This window comes from Lutzomyia longipalpis, chromosome 1 (assembly GCF_024334085.1).
Source record: "Lutzomyia longipalpis isolate SR_M1_2022 chromosome 1, ASM2433408v1".
Taxonomy (NCBI): Eukaryota; Metazoa; Arthropoda; class Insecta; order Diptera; family Psychodidae; genus Lutzomyia; species Lutzomyia longipalpis.
Genome location: NC_074707.1, coordinates 17,148,579 through 17,158,438, shown reverse-complemented (window position 1 = coordinate 17,158,438; position 9,860 = coordinate 17,148,579). Strand labels below are relative to the sequence as shown.

Genomic DNA, 9,860 nt, shown 5'->3' with positions numbered 1-9,860 from the left:
GGAATGTCGGCTATTTCTCTCGCGCCGAGATTCTCAAACCCAAGAGAAAATGCCGACTGAATTCCACTGGAAGTAGCCCATCCGATGACAGTTCGCCGTCAGAGCTTTCCAGCCTCGAAACAAATTGTGCAAAAGTGCCTCAAATTGGAATCAATTTTTCTCACCAATGTTCAATAAAATCCGCCGAGTTTTCCATCACTCCTCACCATTTATGGTCTGTACTATCTAATTTCACTTAAAGTTAAGAAATTAATTGCTTAATTTACCAACAGAGACGATGTTTAATCTTGGCAGCACGACGCACAATGTCAACGCAAGAAAATCCACCGGGGAAGATTCTTGTGGAATTTAGTTCACCAAACATTGCCAAACCCTTCCATATGGGTCACTTGAGGTCCACAATAATTGGGAATTTCGTGGCGAATCTCTTTGAGGACTTCCAACATCCTGTAACAAGGATAAATTACCTCGGAGATTGGGGTACACAGTTTGGCCTCTTGAAAGTGGGAGTAGATCTCCTTAAGATTCCCGATGAGGAGCTTAAAAGTGATCCCATCAAGAAACTCTATCAAGCCTATGTGGCTGCCAATGAGAAGGCCAAAGAAGATGAAGAAATTGCCGCAAACGCTCGAGAAATATTCTCAAGAATGGAAATGGAGGATACTGATGATCTGTCCAAGTGGAATCAATACCGAGACTTCACTGTTAATGAACTGAGGAGGGTCTACAGTCGCCTCGGGGTACATTTTGATCAGTACGACTGGGAATCAATGTACAGGAGACGAAATATTGAGCCTGTTCTCAACGCTTTGAGAGAAAAGGGCATAATTTCAAAAGAATCCGATGGAAAGGAAGTTACTGATGTTGATGGAAAGAAGGTGACTGTTGTGAAGAGTGATGGGACAACTTTGTACCTCGCTCGTGATATCGCAGCAGTGCTGGATCGCGAGAGGAAGCACAATTTCTCCCAACTCTTCTACATCGTTGATAATGCCCAAAGTGATCACTTCAGGGCTCTTTTCCACGTGACACAGAAAATGGGCATTAATCGGCAGCTGAGACATGTTAAATTTGGACGAATTCACGGCATGAGCACCAGGCGGGGCAACATTGTATTCCTAGAAGACATCCTGAACGAAGCTAGAGCAATAATGAAGGAAAAGCAGCTAAAATCTCCAAATACAAAAGTAAATCTAACTGATTTGAGTGATAGATCTTCGGACATTCTGGGCATTTCTGCCGTCATTGTGAATGATCTGAAGCAGAAAAGGCAAAGAGACTACGCATTTGACTGGAATAATGCCCTCAAAGTGGAAGGATACACGGGAATTATGCTGCAATATACTCACTGTCGACTCTTTAGTCTCGCCGAAAAGGCCGGAGTAGAAGCTGATGAATCCCTCAATCCACACGTCCTCCCGCAAACCCTCTGCCAGGACATTCTGCGGGAAATTGATAAATTCCCCCGAGTTCTCGAGAACACACGTGACTCCCTCGAGGCTTGCATACTTGTAAAATATCTCTTTGGGCTCTGCAGCACAGTCAGTCGATGCCTAAAGACGGCACGCGTCAAGCACGAGCCCAGCAACGATCTCAAACGTCAACGATTGTTGATCTTCAACACAGCCCGGAGTACACTGTCGCGTGGTATGCGCATCCTAGGGCTAACCCCACTCGATCGTATGTGAATAAAAGTCTTTTCAACAATTTTATATAGAGACTATTAACTATATTCCTTCAATCTCCACTTGAAGATATACAAAAAAAAACTTTAATTGTATACAAGAGTCTATCGCTTCTTCCAAGTGAACTTGCGCCGAGCTCCCTCCTGACCTGGTTTCTTCCGCTCTCGTGTGCGATAGTCAATCTGTAGAAGTCCAGCTGAATGAAAGAAAATAGGTGAGTAAGTACATACAATGGGGGGAGCATTAGTATTGACATTAAACAAGTTCACATAGTTTGTAATTCATTCGATTCATTCGCAATTCAGTGTATTGCGCGAGGAGACTTTCAGCCGGCTTGCTAGTTCTCTAACTTTGGTTTAAAAAAAATTAAGATTTTGTAGGTCTTAAAGTCTTTTTAAAGATCTTCTTAAGGTCAAAGAATTAATAAGAAATTTTAACTAATTTGACTCAAAAAATTTCAACTTAAAACGCTTTTTTATGTTTTTTGAATTAAAAAAAAATTAACTCCTTTAAAATAATTTCTCTAACCACCCTCTGTTGAATTTTGGTGAGAAATTTTAAATAAAAAGGAGCTTATTCATCAATATATGGGTCCTTTATTCAATGTATAAGATCGCATATAATTTCACTAGAATAATAAAAAAATAATAAGAAAACTTTTCATTTGTAAGAATTAAAATTCTATAATTAATAATTGGAAAAAAATCATCAAAAAATGTCCAAAAATGCAAACAATGACGTCATAATTGCGTTTTCATTTGTCTCTTAGAAAATAGATTTTAATGCATTGAATGCATGAAGCATTTGCACAATTGAATCAACGAAACTTCAATGCGTATGCTTCATGCCTCAAACAACCGAAAAAAAGCACAAGAATGACGTCATTGTATGCATTTTCATTCATTTTTTTATTTTCATAGAGAAAAATTGTAAAACTATTTAACAATTCAGAATCTTTTTAAATTTCTACAAAATTATGCTGTATCCGATTGTTTCTTCGAATGATATCATGTTTCGTATGAGATTGAATAAACACCTTTCGTGTTCCGCTAGTAAGTAACCTGTTTTACGAGCTCTTCCTTGAGTGTTTAACTCTGAATTAAATATATAAGAAAGCATCTTCTTGTATTAAAATTATTAAACACAACAGGATTCTAAGAGTTCTATGTGTCAGCAGGGTAACATTTTTTTCTACCTGTATTACACGTCGCGTAATAAATAATTTCTCAGTGTATTTTACAGAACTTAAATGTGTTAAAAAAAATTAGAAGTTCATATCACAAATTCAAGATCAACTAAATATTTTTTTAATTTATTTTAAAATTCCGAAATTACGATTAAAATAAAATCATTCAAATTTTGTAAGAGCATGGGTTGAATTTAATTACGTTACGTTTGGATGAGTCTCTGACCGCATCAAATGTACGATCACTTTTATAATATGGAATAGATTTACGTCAATCATCCATTTGCATACGTAATGTCCAAAACTCATTTTATATTCATTTATAAGAACACACTGATTAGCCTCCAGATCTTTGGAATTTGATAAAAACTCTAGCTACAAAATTACGTAAATATTTTTTTTCTGAAAATTCTAAAAGAAGATTCTTTTGCAAAATATTTGTGTAAATAAAAATACTTTTGTTTTTAAACTAATATTATAAATAAACATTCTCTCTTCAAACTAATTTGCATTTTATTTGCAAAATTCAAGCTAGAAAAAAGCAAATATCTTTGAAATTATTTCTCTTCAATACAAACATTCCATTTTATGTCTCTTAATTTGAATTTTGGAACATGTAATAAAGCCAATTGTGACCTATATTATGCAAAAATTCCCACAACATTTATTGTACAATTGAATTTTTTCTTCAAGTAGGTATATAATCTTAAACTTTCCTATGCGAATGAATAAAAGTCTAAACAAAAAAAAATTTGGGGTAAAGTGAAAGTTCAAGATTAATCTTTCATATTTCAATGAATAGACAATTTATTTATATTTTTTGCTTGTTAAAAATTAATTAATTTGCATATGAGATTAATAATTAATTCCCTGAAATCTGCGCAAAGTTTGATGAATAAATGAGAGAAAATTCTTACCAAGTCGCATTTCTTCCACAATTTCAGGACTCAAGAAGCTCCGGAGTGCAAGAGAAATGCCCAAACGGATTGCTCCAGCTTGTCCTGATGGTCCCCCACCTGCAACAGTTGCCTCCACGTCTACCTTGCCCAGGGTATCAGTGAAGAGCAGCGGGAAGATCACCTGAAAATAATGATAAAAAAACATTGCAAAAGACGTCACAGGATGTAGAGGAGATTTTGAGAAAAAAAAGGGATCGGAAGTCATGCCAGCAATCAGTTAGAGAAAACATTTACAAGTTGGTCGCAATCCGCATGAAAATTGAAGAATCCCGTGGCTCGGGCAAGTCTCTCATGCCAACAATAAACTAATCAGGAGGCACTTCTATAGCGTCGCTTCTGATAATGGAGTGGCAAACTCACAACTGGCATCCCAGAGGAGTATACAAAAGACTCAATTGAATTGAATAACATTTTGTAATTGAACTCGTTACCTTGAATGTTGAAAACTTCTAAAAACTCCCAACTCAAATGATCGTCACACAGATTTGCGCGCGCGCACCAACACACCACCATTGTGTGGCCCATTGGAATTTTGTGGAACGCGCAAAATGTTGAAAGAAAGTTTCCTTCTTCTCATCCAGCTGCTGGGATGACTTGCCCTGCGTTTCTGGGGAGCGGGGGTACGCGCGAGGGGAAAAATTGTGCAGAGCAGAAAAAAATGGCAGCAAAATTACTCATTCAGATGCCATTTCCGTGGCAAACGGTGGTTGTGGCCGGGAGAGTCAATTGAGAATGACATGGTGGTGTGGCATTGTCTCAACGCCCTGCTCCACACGAGAGACTTTGACACAGAAATTCCACACATCCCACGGGAGAGGCGCACAAAATAGCAAAACTAATAGAGGAGCCCTATTAAACCTTGAGACAGTTAGAAGTTCAGGTGTTTGTGGCGTAGTTTAATAACATTATTTTTTTTCCTTCCTCTCATTCAAAACATGAATCATCGTATCATGCTCCAGTTTTCTTACCCTCTCAGCAGACATCAAATTATTCGCCACACTGCATAACTCTTTTTCCAGGCCATTTAATAGGAGTTGATATTACAATCTCATATACTTGTTTTTTATGAATGTCTCTGTATGGCAATATAATTATTACATATATAACACATGTTGGTAACATATTAAATTAATATCACAATAATATACAAAATATAATATTATTTATATACCAAAAGAATAGTTTAGTAAATGATGATGTGTGTGATGTTTGTAGATCATTTCACACACATTTTCGATTATTTTTCTGATAGTTCTGAATATTCTGCAGAAGCTGATCAATTGCCGCATGGCTGTGATGTATGATTGTCTTTAGTTCACGAATTTCCTTTGTTAGTGCCTCAATTTTCTCGGCATTCTCTTCGATTTTCGTTGTTAGCGTACAGATACTTTCAGTCTCAAATCCATAATCTGAATCCGTTGACTTCTCCACAATGGCACTGTTGTTGTTGTCGAATTTATTCTTGTACGAAAAATACGTCGCTGCTGATGATCGTGGTGCAATGGTGTGCCCAAAATGCTTCCTCTGCCGCCCAACTTCATACGCTGCATTGAGAATATCCCGCGGAAGACGCTTCTCCCCGGGATTGAGGGGTTTAACACACAGCACCACACGATAGGCTTGTGGCGACACAAGAGCAGTGTAGTGAAGGAGATTCCTCAGCCACGTTGGCAGATATCCATTAAACAGAGCTGACTCAATGTACGAAATGAGTTTCGTTTGACGAACAAGCTTAGACAATCCAGCAGTCTTCTTCAGCCCCTGAATATCGTGCACAGCAATCCCAACCAAGAGATTCATGAGGATCACTGTGACAAATAGCAGGAAGAGCACAAAAGTGATCTGAGCACTGATTTCCAGCAAAAACGGCGGATCTTTCCCATCGGGATCATTTATGAGAAGCTCAAGATCCTGTTCTCCCGTCATCATCACCAGTACTGTGATAAATCCCATGAAGGGATTTGCAAAAGACGACGATGATGGGAAGATCACGCAGAAACTTATGGTAAAGCCCACAAGCATACACGAATAAGCCATAAAGAGTTTTGCAAATTCCCCTTGAACTTTCGTGTACATGGCCACGTAGGCCCCAAAGACAGGCAACTGCCCAATCATCAGCATGAGATTTGTCCATCCCAAGAGCACTGCAAAGGCTCCAATGTGATTCTGCCAGGTGTACGTACGATTTATAAGGTTCAAAACCCTCCCTCGACTAGCTCAGGGGGTAGTTTATTCTTCACTCAGGTTACAGGGCTTTGACTCTTCTTCTCCTCACAAAAGGATTCTCTCCAGCGGGTGTCTCGATCTACGGTGGTTTCTCTTCCTGCTGCTGTTGTGATCTCCTTCGGGGATCTCCTACTCTCCACCGACGTTCAGGGGCTCGCCTGCTGACTTCTTCTGTGCAATATTTCCCTCACAGGATATGTGGGTGCGTTTCAATTCTCGCTGTGTGAGATCTGGCTCACCTGAGGAACCGTGTGATAGCGTTTCTATGAGCGCTGGCAATTGACGACCAGGCCACAGACTTCTCCGCGCACCAAAGGTGGCGATAGAGATGTTCCCAGGCAAATCCGGCAATTGACGACCGGCAGGTGAGCTTTGGCTCTTCCACGGGGCCCGTATGTGCTGGATTCAGGCAATTGGCGACCTGAATATCTCGTCAGAGGAATACTTCCCTTGTCCTGCTGACGCTTCCGGCTATTGGCGACCGGGGAAAGCACTTTTCCTTGCCAGTAAGACTGGCAATCTAACGTCCAGACACAGGCGGCAATTGACGACCGACCTCTGTGTCCGATTCGAGCCTGTGAGATGCGCCAAATCTTCCAACTGATTCTCCCCAATCTCCTGGCGGGTTCCCTTGGCGTGAATCTCTCCGACGCAGCTGATGCAATTCCTGGGACGACACAATTCCACTTCCGGCGTCTTCTTTTGGCGGGAAGCTGTCCGACACAGATGCTGCAGTTCCGGGGAAGGCACAAATTCACTCCCGGCGTCTTCGACACTCTTGTAGATCTCACTGGACAGAATTCTACTCCAGACTGAACTTCGTTCCCTGTGGGGATGGAAAATTTATAACTAAAAGTAGCACACAAATACATACAAAGAACATATATCATGCACACACTCTTCGGCTTCCTTCGTCGTTTTGGAGACATTTTGACAGAATAAAAGTTAACCTCCCAAAAGCCAAGTTCAAAATTTTTTCGCACGTTACATCACCCATAAGTTGTGAAAAGAAAACAAAAAAGATAAAAAAAAAGAAAAGGGGATGAACGTGGAGGCCCCTTCATGTCCCAACGAAAAGAGAGTGTGCAGAAATGGAATATGAATTTTAACACCAACACCTCATTAAATAAGGAATTTTAAATTTATGCTTTAAGATTAAAGGCTTATTTACTACATTAACTGAATTTACCAACACCAAATGTATAGGAATATTTTAAGGGGTTTTATAAGAATTAAGATTATCCTGAATTCAATGTGCGAGGGCTAAGGGCTTCGAAAGAATGGCTGGTCAGGCCCTGCGGAGTTTTATGAACGAGTCCTCTCAAGACTTCTCCACAGATGTCCTCATCCCACAGGACTGGTGATTCCCATGGAAGTTTTCCCTCCGTCCCAGCAGGTATCTCTTCCTTTACCTTGCCTCGACAATGTCTTGTGATCTCCCTCAAGATCAACCCAGAGCTTTCATTAGATCCCCTTATGCTCCACAACATCAGAATCCCTCGATCTTGTGATCCCTGAGCAATTAATTTATGAAGGAATTGCGAACAGCGATATCTCAAGATAAGATTTTGGGTCATTCATAGTGTGCAACAATAAAGTTCTCGCAAATTTGGGCGTCTCGTTGAAGGTATCAACTTTACTTTAAGAAAATAAATTGGTTGGCAGCCGAACTAACGAGTGGTTCGCAACGCGATGCATCACCGTCAGTTATGGGCGCAATTATGCTGTAAGAAAAAACATAATTAATATATAATGTTCCATAATTTGTGCTCCAAGAGCTTCCAAAGAAATTGGGATTCGCCATCATAATTTTATGCCACCCATTATTTCCTACAGGCAATTACCAACCGCAACCGAAGTTGTCTGTGCAGGGAATATGGTGAGACAGGACTTTCTCCCAACAATTCTCTGGTCTTCTCGCAAACTCGTAGAAGTGGGGCTCATGGGTAATTTTCATACCATGAACTTCTGACTGCGCAAAAAGGGCGAAAGATCCTAGCTACGTTAACCAAGGCTGGCACCTCTCGTTGGCTCCTCGCTCCATAAGTCGCACGTAGGCTTAAGATTTCATACAAGTCCGTTCGTCCGTTGTCCCTTCGCAGCTGACACCAACTCCCTAAAGGAACTTCTCCTCAGAAGGCCTCTTGGCAAGGAATCCTCTATACCACTTCTCCTTCTCTCTCTCCTCCTCCTTCTCTCTCTCTTTCTTTTCCTCTCTTTTTTTTTTTTTCCTCCTCCTTCTCTCTCTCTCCTCCCTCTCTCTCTCCTCCTTTCTCTCTCCTCCTTTCCTCTCTCCTCCTTCTCTTCTTTTACTGAGTTCACCTCCCCTCGGCATTTCACCGGCCCCCCTACCCTCTTTTTTATTCCACCAATCTCCAGCTCACCCGGAGGCCCCGAAGTACTTTTCTCTCATTCTTTTCAAAAAACGTAGACGGGGTGGAATTTAGACATGGGCACGAACGGGGTGAACCTTCGATGAAGATTTGGCTTTTCAGGGCCTCGGCTCCATCCGTGAGATTGCGTACTGGTGGATGTGAACTCAGTCGCCGCCACCATTTGAGCAAAAGGCTCATAAGCAGAGTTATCCCAGGTTGGTGTAAAGGACCACCCCTTTCATTGGGCTCTTTGTCAATCTGACTCCTGTTTTGCCTTTCTCTTCTCTTCTCTCTTTCGCCGCTCATCTCCTCCTCAACTCCTCAATTTTTTTTTTTTTTTTTTTTTTTTTTTTTTTTTTTTTTTTTGACGATTCCCTGCCTTGAGGTCCCCGTCAGAGGGCACCAATAAAAAGGAGGAGACAACCTTGGAGGTCCGCCATCCTCACATCTTTGCAATCCATCCATGGGCTCACGCGAATAAGTATGGGTTTGGATGACACTTTTCTGCCCTACCAGTGGAGGTGGTCGCGAGGCAACGAAAGTAAGGAAGTCCTTCTGTATTTTCAAGTTATTCTCTAACGCGGAATAGACGTGAATGCGATTAGATATTGATTCTACTTATAGGTGGGATGGGTCCTATGCATCTTGTGCATGAATTTCATAGGGATAGGAAGGAAGGATATAAGCGGATTTTGCAAAGTGCAAGGGAAAAATTACAAGGAACAAACGTCTTCAGCGTTGAATCAGCGCATGCCATCCGAGGGAGTTCTACTATTTAAAAGCAGACTTGACTCCAATGGATTTTAGACGCGACTCATGACCAAGGATGCTCCATGGTACGTGCGTCATCTCATGGGTGGCCTTCCCAGAGGCGCTCATACAAAAATCTTCCCAAAACAATATTTCATACCATCATTGATCAAGTGACAGCGTAAAGAAGGAATAATCCGTATACCTTCTTCCGGATTACCATGTAAAAGAAAACCAAAGAGGGAGTAAATGGAAGCGGTATTAACCAAGTTCCATGAGGAACATGCTTCGATCTCCTTAGCTCCTTGCTGTCTTGGCAAAAGGGTGTAAAAGACATTCCTGAATAAATTCAGATCCCTTTTGTTGCGATGCGAAATCGCTGAAAGATAAATTTTATGCTCAGATTTTGTTATGCATTAAATAAGAAAATTGAGAACCACCTAATTGCGATTGAAATCAATTTGCAAAAATATAATAAATTGGATAAAATCCCTTGGAGGATTTTATAATATTTTGTGACTTGTGTTTAATTAGGCTTTATATCTTTCTTGTGATATCTGGCAATTCTTCCCGAATCCACATCCTCCAATTCATAGGTATCCCCTCGCTTTGAGATTACTTTGGATTTGACCCAGAGAAGAAATTTATGTTGGATGCCCTTAGCCTGATCAGATTGCCC

General features: G+C 40.7%; 3 protein-coding genes across 4 annotated transcripts in view; 2 read left to right on the top strand and 1 right to left on the bottom strand.

Annotated features, from left to right (window-relative positions):
• LOC129794187 (poly(A) RNA polymerase gld-2 homolog B-like) overlaps window positions 1-9,860 on the top strand; it is a 255,708-nt gene that overhangs the window by 200,172 nt on the left and 45,676 nt on the right. The gene's annotated exons all lie outside the window — the stretch shown is intronic.
• Window positions 63-1,712, top strand: LOC129794563 (probable arginine--tRNA ligase, mitochondrial). The gene is made up of 2 exons (XM_055835322.1): window positions 63-214; window positions 273-1,712. Exons 1-2 carry the CDS (start codon window positions 167-169, stop codon window positions 1,686-1,688), a joined length of 1,464 nt encoding a protein of 487 aa, XP_055691297.1. The 5' UTR covers window positions 63-166; the 3' UTR covers window positions 1,689-1,712.
• LOC129794579 (28S ribosomal protein S9, mitochondrial) overlaps window positions 1,708-9,860 on the bottom strand; it is a 42,824-nt gene continuing 34,671 nt past the window's right edge. For both annotated transcript variants that reach the window (XM_055835370.1, XM_055835360.1), the window contains exons 6-7: window positions 3,789-3,951; window positions 1,708-1,881 (exon numbers count right to left, since the gene is read on the bottom strand). In XM_055835370.1, the coding sequence (XP_055691345.1) occupies window positions 1,790-1,881; window positions 3,789-3,951 (255 nt within the window). In that variant the 3' untranslated portion in view covers window positions 1,708-1,789. The remainder of the gene's footprint in view (window positions 1,882-3,788; window positions 3,952-9,860) is intronic.

What these genes read in the sequence shown, in the direction of transcription:
- LOC129794563 (XM_055835322.1), top strand. Translation starts at nt 167, where the DNA reads ATGTTCAATAAAATCCGCCGAGTTTTCCATCACTCCTCACCATTTATG. An exon ending in ATCACTCCTCACCATTTATG is followed by an intron (nt 215 to 272) that starts GTCTGTACTATC and finishes ATTTACCAACAG; the next exon opens with AGACGATGTTTAATCTTGGC.